Source organism: Barbus barbus (genome assembly GCF_936440315.1).
Source record: "Barbus barbus genome assembly, chromosome: 50".
Taxonomy (NCBI): Eukaryota; Metazoa; Chordata; class Actinopteri; order Cypriniformes; family Cyprinidae; genus Barbus; species Barbus barbus.
In genome coordinates, this window is record NC_136728.1 from 12,233,700 (window position 1) to 12,261,668 (window position 27,969).

Below are 27,969 nucleotides of genomic sequence, written 5' to 3' on the forward strand. Positions count from 1 at the left end.
GAGGAGTCTTTTGTTTGAAGTTCTGAAGAAAAGGTTAAATATTTGATTTTGTGCCAGACTCAACCAACAATTCTGTTATCTGTGGAAACAATGCAAAAAAAACATTTTTACATTTTGCTGGCATGTGTCTTCGGCGAAATTCAGTTATAAAAATGTGGATAAAAATACTTGGGCTTTTAATTTATTAAATTATAATCTTATATTTCAGTATTTTGTTTGAAAAGCTCCCAAATAAAGATAACTCAAAGACAGTTGTATGGCAAACGAGTAAATCATTGAACAGACATTACAAAAACCTAATATGTTGCTTTTTATTCTCAAATTTTCTGTCATTTCAGTCATTTTAATGCACTTTTTTTAATAATTGTACTAAACATTTTCAGTTAACAATCCTTAAAATTCAAAGAATATTTTTATAGGCTAGTTCAAAGACACAAATGAAGTTTACGTAACCTGATTGAGAGTTAAAACACTCGAAAGGGCTTCTGTTTTGAACATTTATGACACATGACATATGGAATACAAATTGCTGCTGTAGAGGGATATCAAATTAACAAGTATCATGACACTACTATGACTTGGAACATTCTTAACTTTTTCGAGTGATTTGTGTCAACTTGTTCAAAGCACAAAGCCTATAACTATTTCCATTGTAACTGAATAGACATGATATCTGATGGAAAAGGCCCAAAAAGCTGAACAACTAGTAATTACAGTTGCTAAATTACTGCCTGGTTTGTCAACACCATGCCAAGCCTCTAAGCGGTGAAAAATCAGCGCCAAAAGTCTAACCTGCAGAATAGTATCACACATCCTGACAACCCATAGAACAACACTGTCACAGTGTGAACATAATGTGAAATGAGGGAAATGCCAGTTTTATTCCTTTGCTAGTTGAGGAAGTTCTACATACTGTAAACTAGGGCTGGGTAAAAATATCGATTCTCCGATTTTAATCGATCTTCAGTTTAACGCAACGATATCGATTCGGGAAATCCCCGAATCGATTCTTAATGTGCGTGCTTCACGTAAGAGGATATGAATATTCACCTCTCGTCCTGAAGGTGTCACCATCTTTCGAATTGCTCCACTAAAAAAAACAACTGTGTGCACCCTATTATTAATGTAGATGTGTATTTCAGTAATAAACTTAAGTAGGAGAGTTTCAGTTACCAGCATTTATATCAAAATATAGATCCCATGTCTGCAAAACTAACATTTTAAATGAAATATTGATAGCTAATCGAAATCGAATCGAATCGCAGAATTGGTCACAATACCCAGCCCTACTGTAAACTGTCATGTATTTGTTTGTGTTTCAGATTATTTTATCTGGAAAAGATATGGAAATTTTGGAGTATCAGCAGATGATCAGAGACTTGAGGGAGAAACTTCAAGCTGCTCAGATGGACTCGGACAAAAGCAACATTATCGCACTGCAGCAGGTCAGTCAGACACACACACACATATATGTATATAAAATGTATAAATAAATAATTGAAAACTATTTAAATAAATAATTATATTTACATTCAAAATTTGTATCACTGTTTTCAACATTGATAATATTAAGAAATTGAGCAGCAAATCAGCATATCAAAATGATTTCTGAAGGATCATGTGACACTGAAGACTGGATTAATGATGCTGAAAATTCAGCTTTGCCAGCAGAAATAAATGTCATTTTAAAATATAATAAAATAGAAAACAAGCAAACAAAATATAAATTAAACACTGGGTGTATATAAACTTTAAGAATATATAAAGAAATGATCATTTCTGAATATTCAGTTCATTAATCATGTATGTAAAGGTGATTTGTATTTTAATACTCAGTCATTACTTTTATTTCTTCCTCTGATATAAATTTGATTTATCAACCAAACATATTATTTCAACTTGGTTTAATTTTTTATCCTATTAATTAGGATAAAAGGTATGTCTCATTGTCTCAGGCCTGTTTCACAAATCCTACATTTGCGACACGAAAAAATATATACTCTATACTGGAAATAAAGTGATTTCTGGATTATTACATTAAATAGTTCCTTGAATAGCACTCCTTTAATAGAATTTATCATAGAATTATTTGAAGTTGGCCATTGATCTTTTTAACAAACTTGATTATTTTAAAAATTGAATTTACTTGAGAAGGTGGCCACATTTGAATGAATTTATAAGGAATGGAACCCAAACCTCAGAGTGTAGCTATAAACCGCTAAAATGACAAAAATCCAGCAGGATTTGTCTGTGACTGCGTGTGGACCGTAGCTCACCAGATGTATTGTTTTAAACAGTGTCCCTCTTTTATTTTTTGTTGCTTCATAAAGCCTGTATTGCAAAAGGTGGTGTTGATCAATAGGTTTTTAGTGCATTTCAGTGTGTGTTTTCTCTTAAATTATATATATGACAAATGGCAAAAATATTTCAGTGGCAGAACTCATCGCCGCCACTGTAATGCTTCTGGGAACCCAGCGTGAATGCTGTACCCTAAAGATGTGTGGAACAGGCCTCAGATTGACCCTAATGAATCTGAATTAGTTTGTGTGCAGTATCATGTGTTTTCTTTTTGATGCACTCTTCTTTTATTCATTACTGCTTCCTTTCAAATGCTTCATTGGCTTCCAAATGTTTCCTTTTTCCATTGTCTCTTGTTTACCACTCGACCGAGTCAGGTCATATATGAACTGTGTGGCGTGAGTATCTCTGCTTCTCATTTCCTTTGCTTTATGTGTCATTCTTGCTCAGTTTTACATCTGTCATCTGTCATCATTCATCTGTTCCCATCATATTGGTTCATCTTATTTTATCCCAGCGGGGGTTAAGGAAGTCATTGACTTTGTGTTTGACTTCAAAAGGCCGTGCAAGAGAGGGACAACCAGATCAAGATGCTGTCTGAGCAAGTCGAGCAGTACACAACAGAAATGGAAAAGAATGCTGTGCTCATCGAGGAGCTGAGGAAACCGGTAAAGAAAGATAAAGGTAATGCCAGCGTGCAGCAGCACAGGTTGGAAGACTTGAGTTCTAAAGTGCAGATGGCTGAGAGGAGAGCTCTGGAGGCTGAGCGTGCCGCCCAACTGGCTGAACGTGATGCCAGGGACAAAGACAAAGAGCTCAATGACACCCTCAGTCGAATCCGTCTCTATGAGTCTGTGAGTTTATCCCTTTGCACTCTCAGTGCTGTAAAATTCACTCCTGTTACAAAGTCGAAATACTTTTTGGAGTTGCTATATAAATCTTCTTGGGTTTAGGACAATTAATTACTCTATTTTCTTTCTGTCTTTATGAAATAAATGATATCAGGTTGCACTTTATTTATTTATTAATCTAATTTTAAAACTCTCATCAATACTAGATTCTATCAATAATGCTTTGGGGCAACTTTAGGAAAGTTTTGATGCTACTTCTACAATTTCTGTTTGAAAGTAGCAAATAATTCACAAATAATTCAAATGCTAAACATTCAGAAAACAACCAATGTGTCACTTTAACCTATAGAATTTTACAATATATCTACATAGACGTTTGGCTTAAATCACTCTATTGTCTTTCAGGGGACGGATGGTTTGGAAGCTGCCATCACTGAGATCAAAGAATGTAAAAATCAAATCAGAGTGAGAGACCGGGAAATAGAATCCATGATAAAAGAGATAAACCAACTGGAGATCAAAATCAACAATCTGCTAGATGAGAATGAAGACCTACGAGAACGCCTTGGTAATTTTCCTCAGCCTGCTTTTATTCTTTCAGGAATCCCATATAAATCATCTCTACACCCAGACATATTAGATTGGTTTAATATCCCTTGTTGAGTTTGCTAAGATAAAAATCTGCTTTGACTCTCATTGGGATCATCTTCCCGCTCAGGATTAAATCCGAAGGAAGAACTGGATTTGAGTGAATTCCGGAGATCAAAGGTTTTGAAACAGAGACAGTACAAAGCAGAGAACCAGGTCCTGCTGAAAGAGGTAAAACCGATTAACAGTATCTTTATGATCTGACTTTGGTCCATTAGCCCTTTTTAATTTTGTCTGTGACTCCTAACGGGACTCTCCTTAGATTGAGCGTCTGGAGGAGGAAAGGCTCGAGCTGAAACAACGCATTCGTGCGCTGGTGAAGGACAAAGGTGAGATCTTATCGCCAAGATGGTGCATATCGGTTACAGACATGTCCTATTCACATAACCAGATCATTTGGTTGTCTTATATAATGAAACCTGACAGCACATTTCCTTTTGTAAGGCATATCAGTAGTTAGTAGTTCACTGCTTGATGACAGTGTTGAAGAAAAGCCCAGCAGATCTTTTAGAGAGAGGCCAGTCTCTGGATCCACCGATGAAGCGATGAAACGAAAAGTAAGCCGTTTATCAGAAAAGAATGCGTTTTGAACATCATAAGCATTAAAGCTAAGCTAAAAACCTGTTTGTTTTTCAGAACGAGCGTCTGCAAAAAGAGTTGAGCAACAAAGAGAAAGAACTTGAGCTCAAGAGAACAGAATCCGCCCAGTTCAAAGCCAGATGTGAGCAGCATCACTGCGTGACCTTTGTACCCTTGCAGTGTCAGGTGGTTTCTGTGACTATAATGTTTCTCTCTCTCCTGCAGTGAATGAAATGCTGAATGAGAATGAACAGCTGGAGAAGGGCATGAAGGAGATCCTGCAGGCCATCCAGGACACTCAGAAGAAAACACCCACATCCACTGGTGTCAGCATTCCCAGCCTGGAGAGACTCGTCAATGTACGTTCACCAACAGTTGGTGGGCCCACACTAAATCTGTGTATTATTGCAAAAACATTTTGTAATATTTAATTATATGTGTGAAAAATAATCTTGTATTATTAATAATAATAAATAATAATATTTATTAATAATAATAAATAATAACATCTATAATTATGCATTTAAAGTTAGAAATTGATATAAACATATGCATTTTAATATGAAATAAAATAGTTGTGAAAAATATAATAAATAAATGCTTTTAAAACTAAATAATAAATCTCATAATTATGCATTTAAAATAATAAATAATAAATAAATTATATGTAATGTAAATACAACATTACATTGCATATAAATAATAATACAGTATTTAATTGAATAAAATTATAGGTGTGAACAAAATTGAATAAATGAATAATAAATGTCGTAATTGTGCAATTAAGTACATTTATATATAAAATTACACATTTAACGTGTAAGAAAATACCAAAAAAATGCGGATTTTATTTGTAACAAATTATAAATAAACATGAAATGTCATAATTGTGCATTTAAAATGCATTTAAATATAAATGTATGAATTTAATGGAATTACTGTGGTAAAATGTGTTTAACTGAGCTGAGTGCAGTGCAACACCCTCATTTTAGCGTTCAATTTTCAAACTTTTTTTTAATCTTACTCGAATATGAAGTTTTTGCTCCCTCTTGCAGCAAATTGAAAATTATTGTTCCTAAATATCCTATCACAACATATATGACTGAATTGTTTTTATCTTAAGGCTCTGGAGATGAAGTACTCAAAGGGAAAGTTTGATGCAAGCCTCCACCTCAGAACGCAGGTAGATCAGCTGACTGGCCGCAACGAGGAGTTACGGCAGGAGATGAAAGCAGCTAGAGAGGAGGCAACAATTACTCTCAATCAGTTAACAAAAGCTAACGAGAAGGTATTTACTCAAAATACCAACTCAAATGTTCACTGGATTAAAAAATAGGTTTTCATCTCTCTTATATATGCCTTTTTTGTAGATTTCTCGCTTGGAAAGTGAGGTTGAATCAATGAGCAAATCAGCGGGCACTTCCATCCCTTATAAGTCATTAGTTCTGCCTGAAGAATTGACGCCAACTAGTGCCGAGGTCATCAATGCTCTCAATGAATACACGATACAACTCCTACAGGTGCGTGTGTGTGTGTCTCAGTCCGGTTACTGTATCACATTATAACACAAACCAGATGTAACGTACATAATATTAAGTCTCCCAACTGTGGGTGTTCAGGAGATCAAAATCAAAGAAGATTCCATTGAGCAGCTCAGTTCAGCTCTGGAAGAATATAAAAGGAAATTCGCAGTGATCCGCCATCAACAAGGACTACTATACAAGGAGTATCAAAGGTATGCCAAGCCAATAGGAGAGTTTATAGTATAAAATACTGTCTATATAGAAGTATGCTTATTCAAAAAATATTGCTTATAAAACACATACATGTGTTCGGTGACCAATAAATGACTTTACATCACCTCATGTGCTCCGATTCAGCGAGAGGGAGTCTTGGCAGAAAGAGAGAGTCTCTTTTGCTGAACTGAAATCCAAACTCGAGGAACAAAGGGAGGTGGACACAGTCAAAGTCAAAGAGTATAATGTAAGTCTCTGAAAGGGATAGCAATCACTTTCACCCGAAAATTAAAATTATTTCTTCATTTACTCACCCGTAACTCAAATCTATATAACTGTAATGGCTTGCTAACAAACTTATGTCACTAATTTGAAAAATTTGGTTTGAAATATCGCGGTGGACCAAATCAATTTAGCTAATGGTTATTAGATTCCTCATGTCTTCACATAATAAGAAATCAATTAAAACACTATTTTACCCTTTCACGCTTCCGATTATCTGTTTGACACATTCCCAGCACTGGCTTGAGGCTCTTGAAAAGGACCCAAGTGAGATCAGACAGGAGCTGGCTGAAACGGCCCGAAAAATGACGGTTCTCAAGGTGAATGAGAAGTGTCTGACACGGCGTTACACGACTCTGCTTGAGCTCGAGCAACACTTGAGGAAGGAGATCGGCAAACTGAAGGATGATTTCACTCAAATGGAGGCTGCTGTAACTGAAAGAATCGGCTACTTGCAAAGGTTTAAGGTATTAGGCCTATGTATGTCACTCAAAAAGAAATGAAGATTTCCAAGGCTTTGTTTTGACAGGTTAAATGGCCTGGCTAATACACTATATTGCCAAAAGTATTGGGACACCCTCTTCTAATGAACAGGTTTGCATACTTAAGTAATTCCCATGAGTACAAATATTAATGTTTAAGCATATAGTCATATTCTAGGGAATTGCGTGCTTCCAAGTTTGGACAGGACCCTTTTCTATTATAAATGATTGATTGAATCAATCATTAAGTCTTAATTCCTGCTAAACACCTCTGGTGTGACTTTATCCAGACCTTGAGCCAAAAACTCATCAGTAAACACCAATGACTTGTACATACACTATATGGACAAAAGTACTGGGACACCCCCTTCATTAGAACAGAAAAAGGCACTTCCAAAACTGTGGGAACAAAGATGGAAACATAATACATCAATTTAAAAATTGTATTTCCATCTCTGTTGCTACAGTTTTGGACGTGTCTAAAATGACTGTACCCATATGTACAAGTCATTGGTGTCTGGTGATGAGTTTTTGGCTCAAGGTCTGCAATTAAAGTAACATCAGAGGTGTTCAGCTGGGATTAGGACTTGGCTTTCTGCAGTTCTTCCACACTGACCGAATCAATCATTTCTTTTTGAACCTTGCCTTATACACAGAGTCATGCTAGGATGGAAAAGCTGTTCATTAAAAGGGGGTGTCCCAATACTTTTGGAAATATAGTGTATATATTGGTCTTTCACAATGAGGGATGGTGGTCATATTTTCTGAGGGCTGTAACTGACCTTTGCTGACTTCTGTGACTTGCTTTGTCCTCAGGAAATGGCAGCGTTTAAAATGGCCGCATTGCAGAAATCCCTTGACGGTAGTGTTCCTACATCAGAGCTGGAGAGAGCCAACAAACAATACACCGAGCTCACTATCAAGTACAGAAACCTACTACAGAAAGACAATCACCTCGTTCGCAAGACAACCACACTGGAGCACCTGGAGGTACATCTGTTGCAAATTACAGTAAGGAATGGTCCTCCTTTGTTTTTCCTACTGTATTCTTCTTTCCTTTCAGAAGGAGAATGTGTCTTTACATGAACGCATTAACTCCATCAATAAAGAGCTTGAGATCAGCAAGGAGAAGCTTCACACTTTGGAGCAGGCCTGGGAAAACATCAGCATGACTGGTAAATGTCACTGCTAATTGATACATAAAACAAAAGCAACGCTGAAGCATTGCAAATGATGTAGTTGACTTCTGGTGTTCACAGGTGGTGAGAACAGCATGGACAAGGCAGCCAAAGCCCTGGCCAACAGCGAGATTGTATCTGTGTCCAGACGCATCACAACACTGGAGATGAAAGAGTTAAATGAAAGGCAGCGGGCCGAACATGCTCAGAAGATGTACGAGCACCTGAGGAACTCCCTCAAACAGGTGGAAGAGCGTAACTTCGAGCTAGAGACCAAGTTTGCTGAGGTGGGTCTGATTTATCTCTTGCATCACATAGCATCTATCCAGAACATATATAGCAAGTATATAGTAAAATGCCAAAAATCACCTTAGCTTGAACACCCTTTTTTTGTCTTTTCTTTTCTTTTGTTTCTTTTGTTTCGCTCGTTTTGTTAACTTTAAGTTGAGCATTAAATAAGCTTTTTTATTTTTATAAAACAGCATGTTAAACATTTAATACATTTATTTTATTTTAATAAAATAGATTAACATTTAAATATGCTTTAATTTGATTTTACTTTTATAAAACAGTTTGTTGAATATTTAATATTATTTAGTTTTGTTGTGTAAAACACAATTTTAAACATTTAACAATCTTTTATTTTATTTCATTTTAATAAAACAGTGTGTTGAACATTAAATAAGCTTTTTATTTTAATTTACTTCTTTATGTATATAAAACGCAGTATGTTGTAAATTAAATAAGCTTTTATTATTTTAAACAGTATGTTGAACATTTAATAGGATGATTTTTTTGTATATATTTCTGTATGCCTGTACAGCTCACAAAATTAAACCTGGAGGCTCAGCGGATAGAGCGGGAGCTCAGGGATGAGCTGGCAGATAGCGTAAGCAAAGACATCAGTGATGCTGATCGCAAGCGAATTACCGAACTGGAGAAAACCGAGGCAGACCTGCGGATTGAAGTGTCCAAGTAAGCCTGATGACTCAACCCGTGCATATGCTTGCTGTGATAACATATCACAAGAAAATGTACACAAACATCTCTTTTATGAGCAGATTGCGGGAGGTGTCAGATGTCGCTAAAATGCAGGTGTCCGCTCTGGAAGCCAGGCAGCAGTCAAGAGAGAAGGAGGTAGAAAGCCTGAGGAGACAGGTGTTGGACTACCAGGTATGTTTTTCTTTTTTTCAGCTGTGCAGCCACTTGATCACATTCCTAACTGCACATCTCCTCCTCAGGCTCAGTCCGATGAAAAGGCCCTCATCGCTAAACTCCACCAGCATATTGTGGCTCTACAGTTGAGCGAAACCACAGCCATCAGCCGACTTGAAGCTGCCAACACACACCTGCAGAAACTCAAAGCGCAGAAGCTCCGAGTCGAACAGCAGCTGGATGCCCAGCAGCAGACTCTGTGGCATGCGAGGCAGGAGGGTCACCAGCGGGCCAGACACCTTCACCACACCATCCAGGCCCTCCGAAGACAGTTCTCAGGAGCCTTGCCGCTGGCCCAACAGGAGAAGTTTTCCAACACCATGCTCCAGCTGCAGGAGGACAAGGCACGGGCCAGGGAGGAGGCACTTAAGGCGGAGGAGGAGAGGAGGAAAGCAGAAGGAAGGGCACAAGAACTGAAGCTAAAGCTGAAGGGGTTGGAGGAGCTCATAGCAACACTGAAAGATGCCAAAGGAGCTCAGAAAGTAGGTTGATTGGTTGATTACAAATAAAGTTGTGATATGATTCTTAAAATCATATTTTACACATGATTTTTTTTATAATTATAATTTTAAGCATAAATGTATATTTATTTTGTGTATATTAAATATTTTGCTGTTTATTTTTATATTTAATAGTATTATTAATATATTTTATAAATATACATTTTATAGAATCTTACAAAAAAGATCACATTTTACCAAATTCCATATTTTTATATTTATGCATTGTTTTAAACATATTTTACACAAAAATTTCAAGTAATTAAAGTTTTTTAAAATAATTATTTTCATTAGATTATTATAACTGTATTATGTATATCTGTGTAATATAGTAATTTTTTGCATCACAGATCAATGGTCTACAGCCTACATTTTCTTTAGGAAAAATGTAATTCTTTGTTTTTCCTATATTCATAAAGGACTTTTTTTATTTACTTGTAAATTATTCACGTGAGTTATGTTACTCCTATTAATAAAATAAATTGTTCCCATGAACAGTAGTTTACACTCCACTACAGTGTTTACAGCTTAATATCAACCCCTACAGGTGAGTGAGTGGCATAAGAAACTGGAGGAAGTTCGTCTGTTGGAAATGAGGCAGAGCAGAGAGCTTGGGGCCCAGCGGGAAGAGATAAAATACCTTAAGAACATTGTGGCTGAGCAGGAACGCATCATCAGCGGCCTGGAAGAGGAGTTGGTGCAGCAGAATAATGTCAGAATTGCATTTAAACATCTTCTCAATTTTACAGTATACAGATCATGTTTCATTCATGATTTCTAATCTTAATTGATATCACTGTGTTAGCTTCTCGAGGAGCGGCAAATGATCTGGGATCAGAGAGAAGTGCAATTGGAGCGCCAACTCGACACCTACGAGAAACAGCAGAATGAAGTCTTAAGTTCAGCTCAGAAGGTGCCATCAACACTGACTCTTGGCAGACTTGACAAATGTTTTTTACAGTTTACTGAACTACAGTTTAAATTACACTTAACCTGTCCTGTTTGGGTTTAGTTTGAGGAAGCCACAGGCTCTCTACCAGATCCAAATCAGCCTTTAGCGCACCAGCTAGACTACGCTCTTGGAAAAATCAAAGAGCATGTTCGTACCATCCTTGAGACAAAAGCCACCTGCAAAATTCTGGAAGAGGTACTTTTTTTATCCATCAAGTGACTGGGCAATAATTTAAGTCAGCTTTACCAATTATAAACTTTGTTTTTAAGATTTTCTTTCAAGGGGTTTCTTTCTCTCTGAGCAGAAGCTGAAGGAAAAAGAAGCTGCTTTGTGGACATCAGAACAGAACGTCTTATCCCGAGACAAAGTGATAAATGAACTCAGGCTTCGCCTGCCAGCCGCTGCTGAGAGAGAGAAACTCCTGGCTGACCTGAGCAAACAAGAGGACTCTGATAGCCAACCCGCACTGAAGATCGCCCACCAGACCATTAATAACCTACAAGGGCGTCTGGATCAAAAAGAAGAAGTTCTCAAGAAGTACCAGAACCTGTTAGCAAAGACCCGTCAGGTGCCTAATTTGGGTTCAAATCTGAGGTTTGGTGATCCATATTGGACATTGAAACCATTTAAAAGCTCATGTATCTTAATTTTTATTTTCCCAGGAGCAGGAAGAGATTGCCAAAAGACATGAGGAGGAGATCAGGGCACTGCATCAAAAACTGGACGTCTATATGGACACATCGCTGGACCGTTTCAAACAGACTGCTCTGGTATCTAGAGTATTCATTATAGAGCTCAACTTATGATAGAGCGCCAGAAATGAATCAAGAAAGAACACATTTATAGTACACTTGATATATATAATGTTATAAATCATGCAAGCTGTCATCTTTAGTATGCTACTCAATTTTATTGTTCTCTAGGAACTAATGAAGAAACCCACCATCACTGTACCGACCAATAAGCACTTGATGCGTTTGGCAGAAATGGAGCAGACGGTGGCCGAGCAGGACAGTTCGCTTTCCTCACTGACACGCAAGCTGAAGGTCGTCACCTCAGAGCTGGACCAACAGAAACAGGTGATGGCGGCACAAGCCATGGAGCACGCTATGGAAATAGCCAGGTGAGAAATTAAAACGAGTTAAACCCCGCTTTTTAAATACTGACTAATTTCAATACATTGATTCCTTATGCCACTTTTAATGAGCTTTCATTTCCAAGACTTGAGGAGAGACATGTTGCCCAAACAAAGGGTCTGTCCCAGGAGGCAGAGGAGCTGAGAGCTCAGCTCATTCAGATGGAGAAAGAGCTGAATTTCCTCCGCACGGAGCTAGAGGCCCAGAAAGAAGCCAATGTCAGATCACCATCCAACACCATGAAGAACCTCGTGGAGCGGTTGAAGACTCAGTTGGCCCTCAAGGAGAAACAGCTGAAGGTACCACACTTTGGACAACTACAGTAAATGTGCAGTCAAATTTAGCATTGATATACAATACTCCTTTCAATAGAACTCTGCCCTATTTGAAATCATTAATGAGGGCCTTTTTGTCAATGAAATTTCACCAAAATGTTTTTTCAGTGATAAGTTTTCCACAGTGATATTTAACGTGATTAATATCAGAATTGGGATTCTTATCTGCAGGCTTTCAGTAAAGCTCTCTTGGAGCTCCGTGCAGAGTTGACATCTCAAGCAGAACAGCAGATTATCTCCAATGCTGCTCAGAAGGAAGAGGGCCTCAACGTTCAACAGATTGTCGACAAGCAGACCAAGGAGCTAAGGGTAAAAATAAGGAAGAAACCTAAATTCTTACCCAATTTCTAAACCTTTACTTGTCAACTGTAAATCATTGGTTCCAAACTTACTATAAAATTTTGCACCGGCTTTTAAAAGTAGAAAATATTTCACATCAATTCGATGTTGATGATAAAGGTGATGCATTCAATTATTAAAGGGACAATTCATCTGTTACTTTCTAGCTCATCAAATTGCTTGACCATCCACTCATCCGTGAACAAAACAATGCAAAGTAAACAAAAAAACAAAATAAAATTGAATTAAATCAACCTTTTTTTTAATGTAAAACTAGAAGTAACTGAATAACTTGTTTATAACTGACAAATAAATAGCAATTTAAAATGGTTTATTTATTTGTTTAAAATGTAACAATAAAAATACATTACTCAACTCATTTTAAAAGCATTGGTCAGTTGTTTTTATTAATCATTTGTCAATTGAGTTTTTAAAAAATGCTATTGAACAGTTCATTGATGGGAGCAGCCAATGAACTTTTGACTTTTGAATTTCAAGATGACAGAATTTGATCTCAACCCTAACCAATAAATATTTATATCCCTGTGTTCCTCATCAGACATGTGTGAAAGACCTTAATGAGGAGCTCCTGCTGGCTAAGGATGGCGTACGAGCAGCAAAAGCCAGAGAAAACTCGCTGAGAGAGGAGCTGGAGACCTTAAGCAAGGATCTGCTGAGGAGTCAGAAATCACATAACAAGCTGCAGAGTGAAAAAGAGACTCTGGAGGATCAGCTGAATGAGCTGAAGAAGAAGGTCCAGAGGCTCAGCAGCAGCCTTCAGGTCAGACCACATGTGTTTTTCACTCATATTCACTTTTACCATGAATTGTTAAATTGTACCACGACTTGAGCAAGGCACCGAACCCCCAATTGCTCCCCGGGCGCCGCAGCATGGCTGCCCACTGCTCCGGGTGTGTGTTCACGGTGTGTGTGTGTGTGTGTGTGTGTGTGTGCATTTGTTCACTACTCACTGCTGTGTGTGTGCACTTGGATGGGTTAAACGCAGAGCACCAATTTCGAGTATGGGTCACCATACTTGACAATACGTCACGACTAACTAACTAACTAACTAACTAACTAACTTAAGGTCAAGAATTTATGTCTCGCTGTTCTTGAGCAATTTTACCACCGTCACTGTCTTGGACAGTGAGTCAATGGCCCTTTTTTTCTCTGAAAAAGAAGAACTTCTTCTCAGTGTCTGGTTTAACAGAGCCTTTCTTTGACTGCAGTGAATACGTCTAGACACCATTGTGCAGATCCTAACGCTTATCAGAGTTTGTAGTCCTTGGAAAGCAAAAAACATTTATATGTGTTATCATAGTCCTCTCAGCTTTTTTAAATTACAATGTTTAAGTACAACTTTATTTTTATACTGTAGCACCTTTTTTACATAGTACACTACCATTCAAACGTTTGGGGTTAGTATAAAATTTAACAGAGGTGAAGGTAAAGACATTTATAGTGTTACAAAAGATTTCTACTTCAAATATCATTATATTCTACACAAATTCATAAACTATGATTACTGAAAAAAATCAATCATGGTCAGCACAACAGTTTGTCTCCACAAATGTTTCTAGAGCAGCAAATCAGCATATTAGAATGATTTCTGAAGGATCACGTGACACTGAAGACTAAAGTAATGCTGCTTAAAATTCAGCTTTGCCAGCATAGAAATACGTATTAAAATAGAAACTGTTATTTTAAATTGTAATAATATTTCACTTTATTACTGTTTTTACTGTATTTTGATCAAATAAATGCAACCTTGGCGAGCTTAAGAGATTTCTTTCAAAAACACTCAAAAAATTTTACATGCTTATGAACGGAGATAAAGTACACTGTCAGAGTAAGACTAAAATGAGAGTCTAAATAAATACATATAAAGATCTTTTTGAGTGTGTATGTATTTGGTGTTTGTCTATGCAGGCTCAGGTTGACAGTGACGGACCCACAGTAGAGGCTCTTCAGAGGAAGATCCGTAAGTTGGAGCAGGAGCTGGACAGGAAGAGCATCTCAGAGCCTGCAGACAAGAGGAGCGTCCTGAAGGAGGACAAGGTGAACTAGAATTGCATTTACTGCAAGAAAACTTAGACCGTTAAAGGGAAATCATCAGCACAAGGTGATGTAGAAGAAGCCTAAAAAGACAACTTTTTGATGTCAGAAGTTTATTTGAGCTCTTATTCTTTGACACATTTAATTTTGCATTTTGTAGTGAAGTCACAGTCTAGCTTGTTATTAGAAAGTATAGTTATCAATGTAAATTAATTATTATATTCCTCTGATTGTTTAGTCCTTCTGATTTTTTTAACAAAATAACAGTATTACTTTTCATGTATATATGCAAATGTTTCCTATATATGTAGTCCTCTAAAGAAGAAATCTTGAGGTGGGAGGAAGGTAAAAAGTGGCAGGCCAGGGTGGAGAAAGTGCGGACCATCCTCAAGGAGAAAGAGAAAGAAGTGGAATCTCTGTCTAAACAATTAACAACAATCAAAGAACTTTACAGCAGGTTTGTGTTGCGACACTAATCCATCCACAGATTCAAAAGACACATTAATGGTTTGAGGAATCTTAAAATGTATGCAATAAATGTGAGCTTAACTCTAGCATTTATTAAGAGTAGGAACAAAAGTTGAAGATTCCCTATCATGTTTATGTTGGCTGATGTCATTGAAGGTTGGAGCAGGAGAAGGTAGGTCTCCAGAAGAAACTAAAGGGCAGAGGAGTGACCACAGATCAGGTTGTTGGTGTGAGGACCCTCGAGGCTGACAGAGAGATTGAGGAGCTACAAAGAAGGAACGCTGAACTGGAGCAGCAAATCAAAGTGATAAAGTGTGTACTGCCTAGCAATCATGCCAATATGTTCATTTTTTTTATGTTGTCTTGAGGAATGTTTAATATGTACTGTTGGTTTGGTAGGCAGCAGCAGGCGTTACCCCGTGATGGCGCAATGGAGGAGATCACCATCAGGAACCGTTATCTTGAGGAGAGGCTTCACTCCCTGGAGAGTCAACTGTCCAAAGAGTCTCCATCCAGACCATCTGTAGGTGTAACACTTTGCGTAATAGTAAAACATTTTTTCAACACTTTTTTCATGAATTTCACCCCATTAATTTCAGTCTTACGCTTCCTCTCATACCCGTTTCTTTCTCCATACCTCTGTTCTATCTCTGATAATGAAGAAAAAACATGTGGCATCTCAGTCTCAGCTCAGTTGGTCCTCAAAAGTTGTTCATTCTATGACTTTCGATATTAGTGAAAGCGAACAAACTCTGTCTCCATTAGTAAATGACACAATCCCTGAAAAAGAAGCTATCACTGAAAAGGAAATAGCAGTTACAGAAGACAAAGCAACTCAAACTTCATTCAGAAGAATGAGTGCAGCAGAAGTGAGTCAAGATGAGGAAAAGAGCAATGAGAATGTAGGAGAGAGCATTGCAGATGTAGAACCAGAAGATTTGGTGAATGAGAACAAAGGTGAACAGGAAGAGGACAACAAAAAAGAGGGCTGGCTTGAGAAAGATATAGAGGAAACAGATGTGGCTCAAGGAGGACAAGAGGAAGATATAGTAGAGGGTGAACATGCACAGGAAGAACTGAAGACTAATGGAGATGCAGAAGAGATGACAGATAAGCCTGTGGAAGAAGATCAGCTGGAAAATGAAACAGCTGAAAACGAAAAGACAGATGCTGAAGAAAGTAGGACTTACACAGAGCCAGAGATTTCAAAAGAATATCTGGAGGATGGCCAACAAGACAGAGATAAGGAGCAAGAACCTAAAGAACAACATATTGAGTCTTTGAAATCTGAAGGTGATCAAAGCCAAAATTTGAAAACATCTGCAGGGTCTAAAGAGCTTGAAAAAGAAGAAATGGCACTCAGCACAGTTGATGCCAAAGTGGTGCCTGAAGAACCATCAATGGAGGAGACCATGTCCTTCATCCCCGATGAAGACGTGGACCCTGTTTTAAGTGAGAATGTAAAATGTTCCCCCACAAAGGAGCTAAATGCAGGTGTTATAAAAAGTGATGTCTTGAACATTCTTGGACCGGTAGAATCAGAGGTCACCACCTATCGTGACAAAGAACAAAGCAAAGTGAAAACTCGAAAGGTACTTAACGCATAGGAGCTCCCACTGAAGCGCTAGCACAAAGCTTCCAGTTCTCCACCCAATAGCTTTGTTGGCTTTGAGCTTGTGACTTCACCTTTCCAGACCCAGAGTGTCTGCTCTTGTCCCATAGCAATGGTGTCTTTGTGTTGCATCCTCGCCATCCTGTATCTAAAATGTTTTCGTGGTCTGGGTGTTATTTAGCTGCATGTTGTCTACGGCATCAACATCTCTTTATTGTTTCAGCAGACGTCTGGCCGTGGTTCTGGTACACCGTCTCAAAGAGAACATGAGCTCCAAAAAGAGAACCTCAAGTTGTCCACGGAGAACCTGGAGCTTCGTTTCCAACTGGAGCAAGCAAACAAGGACTTACCTCGATTAAAAGTACAGTAAAATCAAAATGATTAATAACATGCTAAAAAATAAATTAAAAAACTGTTGTACTTACTTTACTCTCCATGTAATGAAAGGATCAGGTGTCGGACCTCAAAGAGATGTGCAGTGTTTTGAAGAAGGAGAAAGCTGAGGTGGAGAAGAGGCTCAGCCATATTCGTGGGGTAGATTGCAGCATCTCTAAGATCTCAAAACACTAAACCTCTCATCTCCTTCATTCATTCCTTTTGCTCTTCTCATGCAGTCTGGCCGCAGCGGGAAAACCATACCTGAGCTTGAGAAGACCATCGCACTGATGAAGAAGGTAGTGGAGAAAGTTCAAAAAGAGAATGAGAGCTTAAAGAAGACATCAGAGGCCAATGTGCAGGAGCAGCTTGCTAAACTAGAACGAGACCATGAGAAACTGAAGGTACATTTTTGAACCTGTTGGATGATACACTACAAGTTTGGGCTCAGTAAGATTTTAATTGTTTTTGAAAGTAATCTTTTAAGGCTGCATTTGATCAGAAATGCAGTAAAAACAGTTATATTTGAGAATTTGTTTTTTCCAATTAGAATATTTTTTAAATGTAATTTATTAGTAATATTATCAATGTATTAATTCTATAATTCCAAAGCATCTTTACTCCAGTCCTCAGTGTCACATGATCCTTCAGAAATCATTCTAATATGCTGATTCGCTCAAGAAAAATGTCTTATCAGCGTTGAAAATAGCTGTGCTGCTTAATATTTTTGTAGAAAGCGTGAAACTTTTTTTTTTTTTTCAGGGTTCTTTGATGATTAGAAAGTTTAAAAGAAATGTGTGTGTATATATATATATATATATATTTTGTAACATAAATGTTTTACATTTTTTCGGGATTCTTTGATTCGAAAGTTCAAAAACATATATTTTTTAAATATAAATATTTTGTAACATAAATGTTTTACTGTCACTATTGATCAATAATGCATCTGCTGATTAATCATTTAAGTAAAATTAAAACCATTAAAATAAAATGAAAATTTAGCAAAGACCATCTGCAAGTCGCATCTGTATAATTTGTGGAAACAATAAGATTTTGAGATTGTTTTGTTTAAAAATGTGATGTGACAAATATTTATTTTCTTCTTCTACTTTTCTATTATCTCTTTTGTTACAGTCTGAATATGAAAAGCTGAAAGGAAAACAAGAGGAACAGCTAAATGCAAGACTTGAGTCAAAAACCAAGGGCATTGAGAAAATCATGATGGAAAATGAACGCTTACGTAAAGATATTAAAAAGGTTTTTCTTTTGACTAGTTTTCATTATCTTCAGTTATATCATTATATCAGTAAAACAAGCTCTTAATATATCATGACACCGTATATATGTTTTTGTGGCAAACTGCAGGAAGCAGAAGCTGCAGAAAAGCTGAGGGTTGCAAAGGCCAGCCTTGTAGTAGCCAATGAGAAACTAAAGGCGGAGCTTGAGGAGACCAATCAGAGGCTCTTATTGGCACACTCAAAGGGGCCGTCTTTAGAGGGCGCGGACAGCAATACCTGGAAATCTTCAGTTGTTTCCAGGTAGTACATTTACTTAAATACTTCATCAGTTTCGTCATCATTTAAGTTATTATTATTCATTTTTCCCTTCACAGGTTATTTGAAAAAAAGATGAAAGGTCTTGAGAGTGAAATTGCTAATAAAAACTCCAGCGTATCAGAGCTGAAGCTGCAGCTTAAAGAGGCGAATGAGAAACAGCAGGCCACACAGCACACAGTCAGCCAGCTGAAGGAACAAGTTAGACACTTCTACAGCTATTTACTAAAATTACTGAAACATGTTTGATATTTTGAGCTGATTTTAAAACGCATTGTTTTCATTTGTCATGCGTCTCCTAGCAATGAGGCACATGTTTCTACTTGAGTTTGTTGTGTTCAGAATGAATGACTTGAAAGTCTGGTAGTGTGTGTGACCCTCAGTCTTTTTTATTTCTCTGTAACCATTTATAAAGTTGGCAAATGTGTTTTAAAATCTGTTCCAACGTAGTGCATTCCAGCCTTAACAGCGATCTAATAATCTGATATGTGTTAACAGGTGGAACTGCTTAAAAATATCCCAGTGGAAGCGACCACGGATGAAGGCCTTGTCAGAGAGTATCAATCCCTGAGGTGAAGCACTTTAATATACATAGACTTCAAACAGCAAGAACTGTCTCAACTCATTCTTTGCCAAATATTTTCCAATTAGATTGGCCAATAAACAACTCGCCAGGGAAAAAGCTCAACTTCTTCGCCAGATCCAAAGGTACGATGAGCAGTTTGGAACCAACAAAGCAGGACCAGGTAAGATCACCATTGATTTTCTGAAGAATTCATATTGTGGCTACATGAGACAAAAATCATCTACCTGTTCCTTTTGTAGGATACAATGATCTCCAGGAACAAATTAAGGCGGCACATACTGACAAAAAGAAATTACAGGTATCCCTGAAGAAAAATACCTAAATAATCTGCTGTTTTTAAATCTCAAGTCACATAATAAATGCTTTCATTTTAGGATGAAGTGAGAAAGCTGACTCGAGAGCTGGAAAACTTTGACCCGACATTTTTTGAGGAACTTGAGGATCTAAAGTTCAACTACAATCTGGAGGTGAAGAAAAACATCATCCTGGAGGAACAGCTGAAGAAGCTGTCAGATCAGTTTGGAGTGGCGGTTCCCATAGATGTGTCTATCAGCTAACACACATCAGATCATTTTTCAGGTTATTAGATTTTATTGTTACTGCTCAGTTAGAGCCAAATATTGTACAATGTTGCTTCTCTTAGTTCAAATACAATGTTTCACAAGTAGGTTCATATTTATTTTTTTGTAAAATATTACAACCTTTTCATATAAAGTTTACACTATTTGTAATTTATGGTTTTACTAGCATAAACTGAAACTGGATTTTACCTTTAATCTATCAAACAGTGCCTCATTTTTGAGACTCCTTACATGTAATCAATGTCAATTTGTTCCATTTATTTATATACATATTGCTGAACCATCCTCTGACACCTAGTTAAATAAACAAAAACAAAAAAAAACTCTTCCAGTCTCTGAAAGAAAAGAAAAAGTGCCAATATAAAGCAATCACAGCATTCGCACACATCATATATCAAAGTGCATATATGAGCAAAGTGTCAATGGGAATTTGCAATAGGCAGTATTGACCAGTATTAAGTGTTGGCAAAGATTCTTCACTCTGGTTAAAACCAGATTCGCAGGAATGTTTGGTAGTTTCATTTTATGGCATCAGGGTTCAAACTGAATGTCCCGTATGCAGCTGAAGAGTTTTCCGTTTATGCTGGAAAATGATTTGAACAAGTCCTTCTCAGAAGCATCTGGGTCAGGCGTTTCATCTACGTGGACGACCACAGGTCTGGTGTTCAGGAAAGTGTCACCGACAGGCCATTTCAAACCAAGATGATGGCGGTGTATCTGCAGAACAAGAGTTGAATGTGGATAACAGCAGCAGAAGAGAGACGGTTTTATGCATGAACCTACTAGGGCTGGATGAAATGGGCAAAATTTATATCACGATATAGCTCTTCATTTCAGTCGATACGATATAAACAATATTTTAACAGCCTCAGAAAAACTGCCAAGAACGCCTACAGCGGATGTCTGTACCTACAAACTTCTGAAAAATTAATTTGCCAAGTCCATGAAACCTTGTCCTATTAAATTATAGAATATTTTACAAATAAAATTGGTACAGATAAATTGTTCACTTTTTATTTATATTTAGCCTTCATACAAACAAGAAATGTGAAATCACTGTCAAATAAACAACACTCTCAACATAGGCTGATTATTCTTATAGATTGAAACAAAAGTGCTTTAGCCAGGATAAAGAATATGAAAAATGCTCAGTGTTGCAGCAAAAAATAAATAAATAGTGAGCAACAACAAAAACATGTTGCTGGAGATGGGCTTATTATTGAAAATGCAAATTCATTCTCTGCCAGCAGGAGGCGCTTTTCGAGCAGCAGAAACCGTGGTTTTCACAGTAACTGCTGTATACATGGCAGCTGCATTCATAAACGCTGCTTTATCAGATAAAATGAAAATGCCATCAAAACTTTTCTGACGACACTCAGTTCCCTTCAAAGATATTTATATATAACACCCGTGCTTCATTTTGATTTTGAAACGCACAGTGCTCATGTTTATTCAACGAAGCTGTGAAATAAATGTATGGAACTGGTAATGTATACAGAAATATATTTTAAAATAATATCACGCTATATATTGATATTGAACTATTGTCCAGTCCTGTATGAACCCTTATATACCTTGACCAGTGTCCCATCATCACAGTGCCACACGATTCCCTCCACTTGCCCCTCTTGGCATTCCTGAAACCAGGAATACAGCTGCTGGAATTCCACTGGAGGAGAGTTCCGGATGCGCAGGACCCCATGGGGCACCAGGACATGCACTGGATGCTTCTTACTTCCCAAACCTACAGAATCACACAGTCAGCCACATCCTAAACCAACAGAACCCCACTCAGTTTCTTACTTTCTTAACAGTTAAACTAGCATTCAAAAGAGTAAATGATAGTAAACACTTTAACAATGTTACCAAATATTTCTACTTCAAATAAATGCTGTATTTTTGAACTTTCTATTCAAAGAATAAAAAAAAGTATCATTGTTTCATTAAAATGGAGTGAGACTCTATATATATATATATATATATACCATATGGATTTCCATTAACGTTGGTTCCAATAAGCTCAAGGGTTCGCTCCATGAGGTCTGCCAGAGGAACGCAGACAATTTCAAGCAATCCTTCATCCTCTCTGTCTGTCTTCAGGACAAGGGCGACACCAGCATCATAGTTGACCACAGAGGCGTGCCAGCAGTACTGCTTGTTGATATGATCCACCGGAACCCAACCTTCATAACAGATATATGTAAGCCATTATTTTCACTCGGTACAGTATAATTGTACGGTGTAATGGTCACAAGACTCCAACCCACCTGGTATGTGTCCATGTTCGTCTGGCACTGGATGGCCGTTCTCATGCTGGACTCTGTGAGCAGCGATCCAGGATTCTGGCACTTCACGGAAATCTTCGTCTACATTCCACACAAATCCTGTCATTTAGCAGAGAATTTTAAAAAATTATGTTTACAACTTTATTTTTATTCAGTCCTTTGTGACGGTTTCTTGTTAGCCCATGAAATATGTTAGTTATTATAATGTTAATTATAATATGTGACCCTGGAGCACAAAACCAGTCTCAAGTCGCTGGGGTATATTTGTAGCAAAAGCCAAAAATACATTGTATGGGTCAAAATTATCGATTGTTCTTTTATGCCAAAAATCATTAGGATATTAAGTAAAGATCATGTTCCATGAAGATATTTAGTGAATTTCCTACCGTAAATATATTAAAACGTAATTTTTGATTAGTAAGCATTGCTTTGATTAGTATGCATTGCTAAGCACTTCATTTGGACAATTTTAAAGGTGATTTTCTCAATATTTCGATTTTTTTGCACCCTCAGATTCCAGATTTTCTAATAGTTGTATCTCGGCCAAATATTGCCCTATCATAACAAACCATACATCAATGGAAAGCTTGTAAAAATCTCAATTTCACACTTTGACACTTATGACTGGTTTTGTGGTCCAGGGTCACATATTTATGCAAGTTCAATCATACAAAAAGAATAATAAAAAAACAATCTAAATTAAAAAGCATATGGACCAAAATAATAAACAATAATCTAAATTAAAAAGCATATGGACCAAAGTACCTTTACAGGTCTTCTGCGAATACTGATACTTTTTGAATCTCTTGTCCGCCTGCTTGGTGGGTTTCCGATCCAAGCGAGCCCAGAGATATGGTTCCCCTTCAAAAAAGTCATATTAATAAAAACCCTCATTTTGGATATGGAATCACTATTCAGTCTCAATACATTTATACATGTACATTTTTATTATTATTTATAAAAATGTATACACGCATACATTTACATTATTATTACATATTACACATTTATAAATGCTGTTCTTTCAAACCTTCTATACATCAGAGATTTCTGAAGTCCACAAAAATATTTGGCAGCACTTTTTTTCATAATACATTCATAATAATAAATGTTTCTAGAGTATCAAATCAGCATATTAGAATGCTTTCTGAATGACCATGTGACAGCTTTGCCATCAAAGAAATAAATATTAAAGTCAATTTTATAATGTAATAATTTTTAACAGTTTAACAAAATTGTAGTGTATTTTTGAACAAATGTCTTGGTGAGCTAAGAAACTTATTTCAAAATTTGAAAAGACGTCTTTTTTACATAATCAAAAGTGATCCAACATTAATAACCCCTTGACCTCACGTTATGAGTTCTGACTCATTTATACCTTTGTATGTGGTGACATAGCAGCACGTCCCATCAATCTTCTCAGTTGCTGCTGCACAGTGAATATCTGATTCAAGAGCAGCAGGGTTCACATTCTCAGTGGCCATCACCTGAAACTGCTGCAGGATAAGAACGAGAATGAGTAAAATAATCAATCCAATCTCACATATACATATATATATATATATATATACATATGCAATGCATGATGAATTAACCCGTGCATTTTTATTTACTTTTAGTATGCTTTGTGTGATTTTATAACACTTTTATATCAGCCCCTGTTGCTTTTATATTTGCTTTTTAAATAAACTTGTAATGGATATGCATCTTGCTTTGGGACAGTTACTCAATGCACTAAATAAAATAACGAAGCGACAGGAGGTATGCGCCATATTGTAACGCATTATCTCGTATTGTAATCGGACTGCATTTATAATGTTTACAGGGTTTTGGTCATGAGAACAATATGTACAGAAAATGCTGCTGTTTTATTTCACCCACCTGACAGTCGCGTTTTCTGGATGGTTCGTTTCTCACTTCCGTCAGGAAAACACATGGGATTTTCTGCTGCACTGAACCCAGACGCCGCATTATGCTTGCTGATAATCAGCTTTATTACGGGGTGTGTTGCTTTACAAATTGAATATGGACTGATGAGCTCAACACATTTTCACATCAGCCATTCACACGCACCAATGCTATTTTGTCCAGATTTCCTCTCGTTCTGTAGTCGGTTCCGTTCAGATGATCTTTGTCGCCATCTTTTGGAACGGAGAGTGAACTTGTTTTGTTTTGTTTGGTGTTCATCTGTCTCCGAGCAACAAAAAAAAAAGGTGACAGCGACTTTTTTCTTATTTTAAACTTATTTAATATTTTTGAAAGTGTATTTTAATGTTTTACACATAAATACATTTTCATGGATTCTCTAGTAACACTATGAAGAAATATGGATTTATATATTGACCAGAGGTAACGGTTTAAACTTAAAATGTCTTAAAGGGATAGTTCACCCAAACATTTAAAATCTGCCATTAATTACTCGCCCTCATGTCGTTCCAAACCCGTAAGACATCCGTCATCTTCGGAACACAAATTAAGATATTTTTAATGAATTCCAAGAGCTCTCTGACCCTCTCCGAAATTGCGCTATATAGGGAGAAGGATTGTTGAATAAAGTTATTTTTGTTTTCTTTGCACACAAAAAGTATTCTCGTAGCTTCATAAAATTATGGTTGAACCACTGATGTCACATGGACCATTTTAACATTGTCCTTACTATGTTTCTGTGCATTGATCATGGTAGTACCCTTGCTGTCTATGCAGGGCCAGAGAGCTCTCAGATTTCATCAAAAATATCTTAATTTGGTACTGAAGATGAACAAAGGTCTTACGGGTTTGGGACAACATGAGGGTGAGTAATTAATGACTCATTTTTGGGTTAACTATCCCTTTAAGGATAGATTTGTTTCTTACAAACATGCAGCTTGTTGCAAGACATTAATTGATGGACTGAAATTGTAGATTCTTGTGATGTTTTTATCAGTTGTTAGGACTCATTCTTACTTTTTCCTTTACTTTAAGTCATTTAGCAGACGCTTTTATCCAAATAAGAAAAAGTAACTAAAACTAAAAGTTAACACTCTGTAAATACTCTATACACACCCATTTAAGAAAATACAGAAATTAAATAAAATTGACAAATGCATACAACATTTCAATAGTATACATATAAAGGAAGAAAAAAAAAAAAAAAAAGCGATACTTATATCCTTTGCCGGTGTCCCTGCCCGGTGGAGTCGCACGGTAGAGTCGATGGTCTTTATACTCTTTACTTTTTTCATTCTGCTGGCATCCATCCACTGCAGAGGATCCACTGGTGAATTATTAATACTAAATTTGTCCAAATCTGTTCCGATGAAGAAACAAACTCATCTACATCTTGAACGTTCTGAGGGCGAGTAATTTTTACGCAAATTTTCATTTTTGTGCGAACTAATACTTTAAGATAATCATCACTGAATTGTGAATAGAGCATTTCTAATATACTATTCTTCTATAAATCTCATGAAAACATACAGTGTTATGTATAAACGATTTAATGCCAACAACTTCAATGACACAAGTCTACAGAAAGCCTCTTAGGTGCAAAAGCATCAAATGCATGAATTACTTCGTTAAATAATTTTCAGTTTCAGAGGCAGAATCATGTTGTCATGTCCTTTAAAATCACTCAATTAAGTTGTTTAAGTAAATATATACACATGCCTATACCATTTTGGTATTATAGTTTTTCATTTTGTACCACGTAACCTGTTTTATGCCAGATAACACCTGATCCAGGCACACAGAAAGCCTTTCAGAGTGCAAAGTGAGAAGTTCCTTAGGTAACAACCAGACATGACCTGAGGTAGGTCTCTATAAAGCAAAAGTCAATTAGTACTATGAACTATTTAACAACTGTTGTCAGACTCTATTTGATTTCTCCGTCAGGTTTCATGCTGAAGGGCTCCAGGCACTCGCTTTCAGGCAGCAGATTGTTCAGGCGCTCCATCAGTGGTATCGTCTGGTCGAAGCCCATCTGAATGCGTCTCAGAATCATCGACATCTCATTGACCTTCTGGATCTGCTCAGCATACTTGGCGTAACGCTTTTGCCTTTCCTGCATGATGCTGAATAATGCCTCCACTGACAGATCCATCTGACAATAAAAAAAAACAGGTCAGCATTCACAGCTGGCTTGTCGAAACAGTAAAATTCAATAGAAATGACGGTGAATACCTCTTTGATCCTCTTGACCAGAGCGTTCTGGTCAAAGGCAACAGCTTCCGCACACTGGTGTAGATGATCCTGATATCGGACACACAGCTGCAGCACCTGTGCCGAATCCAGCTTTTCTAAACAGATAGTGCTCGGAGAGGTTTGTCCACTGAGCACACCTGAGAGATGGCATCAATATTAAGCTAAATTGTGATTTATATCACTATAAACTACGGCTAGATATCGACACAATCGTTCAAAAAACGATTCTAATTCATTTGGATAGTTGTCAGGAAAACAATCTCTCAACTAATGCTGGAAAAATATACATACTGTATATACAGGAAACCCTGTCGGTTGGTATATTACTATAGTATTGAAGGTTAAAATTAATAACAGAGGCCAAATTTTGTTGATATTTATAGTTATAATCATCATGAATGCAAACATTTAAATTGCACATAGGGCAGCTTTTATATCAGGTTTATAAAGGTAATTGCAACTTTTTAATCTTACAATTCTGACTTGTTTTCCTCAGAATTTCTTGTTTATATCCTGCAATTGTGATTCTGAGAAAAATAAAAAGTAAATAACAGAAACAGAAGTGCTATGAACTCACATCAAATCAAAAGTTATACTTATATCAAAAGTAACAGCACAACCCAGTCCCAGATCTATTATAAACCATTTAGTTACCTACCAAAAAATAAATAAATAAATATATCCTACATTTTTTTGCTTACCTTTCAGTAGAGGCTGAAAGGTGGGAATTTCCTGCAGTTTTATTACATCTGGATCATTATGGATATTCCGTAATGACTGAGTTCCTTGGGCAACAACTACTATGTCATCCATTTTGGCTCTATGTTTGGCTGGAGAGGGTACAACTGAAACAACAAAACAGAACTAAATAACAGGTAATTGTAGAATATTTACAGCATAAGAATGTCATTTCAAGCAAGTAAAAATCATGTTATTAATATAATGTTGTGTACCTGAAGTGCTGAATTCTGAATGTTTATGTTCAGCATCTCCGCTCTGTTCAGCACCCATGGTGCGCTCAGTCTGTGCAGTCAACACAAGCACTGAACCAAAAAAATAAGAATTATATATAATAATATTTGTACATTTGTGAGATGAAAAGTTATAATTACTTATGCCATGAAAATGTTTTCATGAAAAATGTATTCAAACTCATTAAATAATGAAGACATCACTAACAGGTTAATTTAAAAATATGAATATGTAGTAAAGAAGTGTTATTATTATACAGTATGTAATATATTTATACATTTTGTATACAATTCTACATTTTACAACAAATATTATATATCTAATAGATAATTACGATAATTACAAATTTGTATTACGATACAAATTTGGTTCTTGAAATTTGATTTAATACATATGCACGACTGTAATGCTTGACGTACCGTAATGTTGTTATTTGCAGCTGTTTAACTGACTCTTTAGTTGAATGAACGGCTTGCTAATGTTTTACATTGTAACTTAAAGATATTGTGAGACGTTAAACCACAATACTGGTGGTAGATAACGTCTACTATCTATCTATCTAAGCAAATAAAGTTACAATCACTAGACTAGAGGAACAAAAATAAAAATCTAACTTCCGGTCTGTTAACATGAGACGCGTGATGATGACGTCACGGGTTTGTTTACATGTGACCATTCAGCTTTTAACTTACACCTAAAAGAAAAGTACACTCTATATTTGAAGAGAGACACAGAAAACAGAAAATCATTTAAGAAAAATAGTAATAAG

The 27,969-nt window shown here is 36.7% G+C and overlaps 3 protein-coding genes across 7 annotated transcripts in view; 1 reads left to right on the plus strand and 2 right to left on the minus strand.

Moving 5' to 3' along the window:
- LOC306868549 (centrosomal protein of 290 kDa-like) overlaps window positions 1–21,706 on the plus strand; it is a 29,051-nt gene extending 7,345 nt beyond the window's left edge. Inside the window, exons 12-55 of one of the 2 annotated variants that reach the window (XM_079414782.1) lie at window positions 1,323–1,445; window positions 2,859–3,152; window positions 3,555–3,717; window positions 3,868–3,968; window positions 4,060–4,126; window positions 4,242–4,354; window positions 4,434–4,518; window positions 4,602–4,735; window positions 5,500–5,664; window positions 5,747–5,896; window positions 5,996–6,111; window positions 6,257–6,359; window positions 6,631–6,861; window positions 7,693–7,866; window positions 7,940–8,051; window positions 8,136–8,341; window positions 8,878–9,029; window positions 9,116–9,227; window positions 9,296–9,751; window positions 10,317–10,481; window positions 10,575–10,682; window positions 10,782–10,916; window positions 11,026–11,289; window positions 11,384–11,491; window positions 11,645–11,844; window positions 11,943–12,156; window positions 12,364–12,501; window positions 13,091–13,312; window positions 14,461–14,589; window positions 14,898–15,043; window positions 15,211–15,366; window positions 15,454–15,577; window positions 15,717–16,646; window positions 16,893–17,027; window positions 17,114–17,200; window positions 17,281–17,445; window positions 18,179–18,301; window positions 18,410–18,582; window positions 18,657–18,798; window positions 19,096–19,169; window positions 19,249–19,343; window positions 19,423–19,481; window positions 19,558–19,762; window positions 21,364–21,706. In XM_079414782.1, the coding sequence (XP_079270908.1) occupies window positions 1,323–1,445; window positions 2,859–3,152; window positions 3,555–3,717; window positions 3,868–3,968; window positions 4,060–4,126; window positions 4,242–4,354; window positions 4,434–4,518; window positions 4,602–4,735; window positions 5,500–5,664; window positions 5,747–5,896; window positions 5,996–6,111; window positions 6,257–6,359; window positions 6,631–6,861; window positions 7,693–7,866; window positions 7,940–8,051; window positions 8,136–8,341; window positions 8,878–9,029; window positions 9,116–9,227; window positions 9,296–9,751; window positions 10,317–10,481; window positions 10,575–10,682; window positions 10,782–10,916; window positions 11,026–11,289; window positions 11,384–11,491; window positions 11,645–11,844; window positions 11,943–12,156; window positions 12,364–12,501; window positions 13,091–13,312; window positions 14,461–14,589; window positions 14,898–15,043; window positions 15,211–15,366; window positions 15,454–15,577; window positions 15,717–16,646; window positions 16,893–17,027; window positions 17,114–17,200; window positions 17,281–17,445; window positions 18,179–18,301; window positions 18,410–18,582; window positions 18,657–18,798; window positions 19,096–19,169; window positions 19,249–19,343; window positions 19,423–19,481; window positions 19,558–19,740 (7,332 nt within the window). In that variant the 3' untranslated portion in view covers window positions 19,741–19,762; window positions 21,364–21,706. Of the gene's footprint in view, window positions 1–1,322; window positions 1,446–2,858; window positions 3,153–3,554; window positions 3,718–3,867; window positions 3,969–4,059; window positions 4,127–4,241; window positions 4,355–4,433; window positions 4,519–4,601; window positions 4,736–5,499; window positions 5,665–5,746; window positions 5,897–5,995; window positions 6,112–6,256; window positions 6,360–6,630; window positions 6,862–7,692; window positions 7,867–7,939; window positions 8,052–8,135; window positions 8,342–8,877; window positions 9,030–9,115; window positions 9,228–9,295; window positions 9,752–10,316; window positions 10,482–10,574; window positions 10,683–10,781; window positions 10,917–11,025; window positions 11,290–11,383; window positions 11,492–11,644; window positions 11,845–11,942; window positions 12,157–12,363; window positions 12,502–13,090; window positions 13,313–14,460; window positions 14,590–14,897; window positions 15,044–15,210; window positions 15,367–15,453; window positions 15,578–15,716; window positions 16,647–16,892; window positions 17,028–17,113; window positions 17,201–17,280; window positions 17,446–18,178; window positions 18,302–18,409; window positions 18,583–18,656; window positions 18,799–19,095; window positions 19,170–19,248; window positions 19,344–19,422; window positions 19,482–19,557; window positions 20,065–21,363 lie in introns of those variants that run through there. The other variant, XM_079414783.1, reaches the window with a different exon arrangement.
- Window positions 19,760–24,208, minus strand: LOC306868551 (RNA ligase 1). Of its 3 annotated transcripts, none has more exons than XM_079414787.1 (7): window positions 23,931–24,208; window positions 23,428–23,545; window positions 22,815–22,910; window positions 22,032–22,148; window positions 21,750–21,947; window positions 21,339–21,508; window positions 19,760–20,481 (listed from the first exon to the last, which is right to left on the minus strand). In XM_079414787.1, the coding sequence occupies exons 1-7, from the start codon at window positions 24,018–24,020 to the stop codon at window positions 20,296–20,298; spliced, it is 975 nt and encodes a 324-aa protein (XP_079270913.1). In that variant the 5' UTR covers window positions 24,021–24,208; the 3' UTR covers window positions 19,760–20,295. The 3 variants fall into 3 exon arrangements, with proteins under 3 accessions (XP_079270913.1, XP_079270915.1, XP_079270914.1); XM_079414789.1 differs by having other exon boundaries at window positions 22,032–22,130; window positions 23,931–24,161; XM_079414788.1 differs by having other exon boundaries at window positions 23,428–23,542; window positions 23,931–24,111.
- A 748-nt stretch (window positions 24,209–24,956) lies between these two features.
- On the minus strand, window positions 24,957–27,846 carry LOC306868552 (BLOC-1-related complex subunit 5-like). Of its 2 annotated transcripts, none has more exons than XM_079414790.1 (5): window positions 27,620–27,846; window positions 27,182–27,271; window positions 26,930–27,073; window positions 26,208–26,365; window positions 24,957–26,127 (listed from the first exon to the last, which is right to left on the minus strand). In XM_079414790.1, the coding sequence occupies exons 2-5, from the start codon at window positions 27,237–27,239 to the stop codon at window positions 25,900–25,902; spliced, it is 588 nt and encodes a 195-aa protein (XP_079270916.1). In that variant the 5' UTR covers window positions 27,240–27,271; window positions 27,620–27,846; the 3' UTR covers window positions 24,957–25,899. The 2 variants fall into 2 exon arrangements, with proteins under 2 accessions (XP_079270916.1, XP_079270917.1); XM_079414791.1 differs by having other exon boundaries at window positions 25,512–26,127; window positions 26,208–26,323; window positions 27,620–27,840.
- Window positions 27,847–27,969: the final 123 nt, after the last annotated feature.

Bases quoted from the DNA above. Each gene is read 5' to 3' on its own strand.
- LOC306868552 (XM_079414790.1), bottom strand. From the start codon at position 27,239: ATGGGTGCTGAACAGAGCGGAGATGCTGAACATAAACATTCAGAATTC. The intron at 26,366-26,929 runs GTAAGCAAAAAA...GCCATCTCTCAG, and splicing joins CTTTCAGCCTCTACTGAAAG to GTGTGCTCAGTGGACAAACC. The intron at 26,128-26,207 runs GTATTCACCGTC...TTTTATTGTCAG, and splicing joins TGGTCAAGAGGATCAAAGAG to ATGGATCTGTCAGTGGAGGC.
- LOC306868551 (XM_079414787.1), bottom strand. From the start codon at position 24,020: ATGCGGCGTCTGGGTTCAGTGCAGCAGAAAATCCCATGTGTTTTCCTG. The intron at 23,546-23,930 runs GTGGGTGAAATA...CTTATCCTGCAG, and splicing joins CCAGAAAACGCGACTGTCAG to CAGTTTCAGGTGATGGCCAC. The intron at 21,509-21,749 runs GTATATATATAT...GTGATTCTGTAG, and splicing joins CGTTAATGGAAATCCATATG to GTTTGGGAAGTAAGAAGCAT.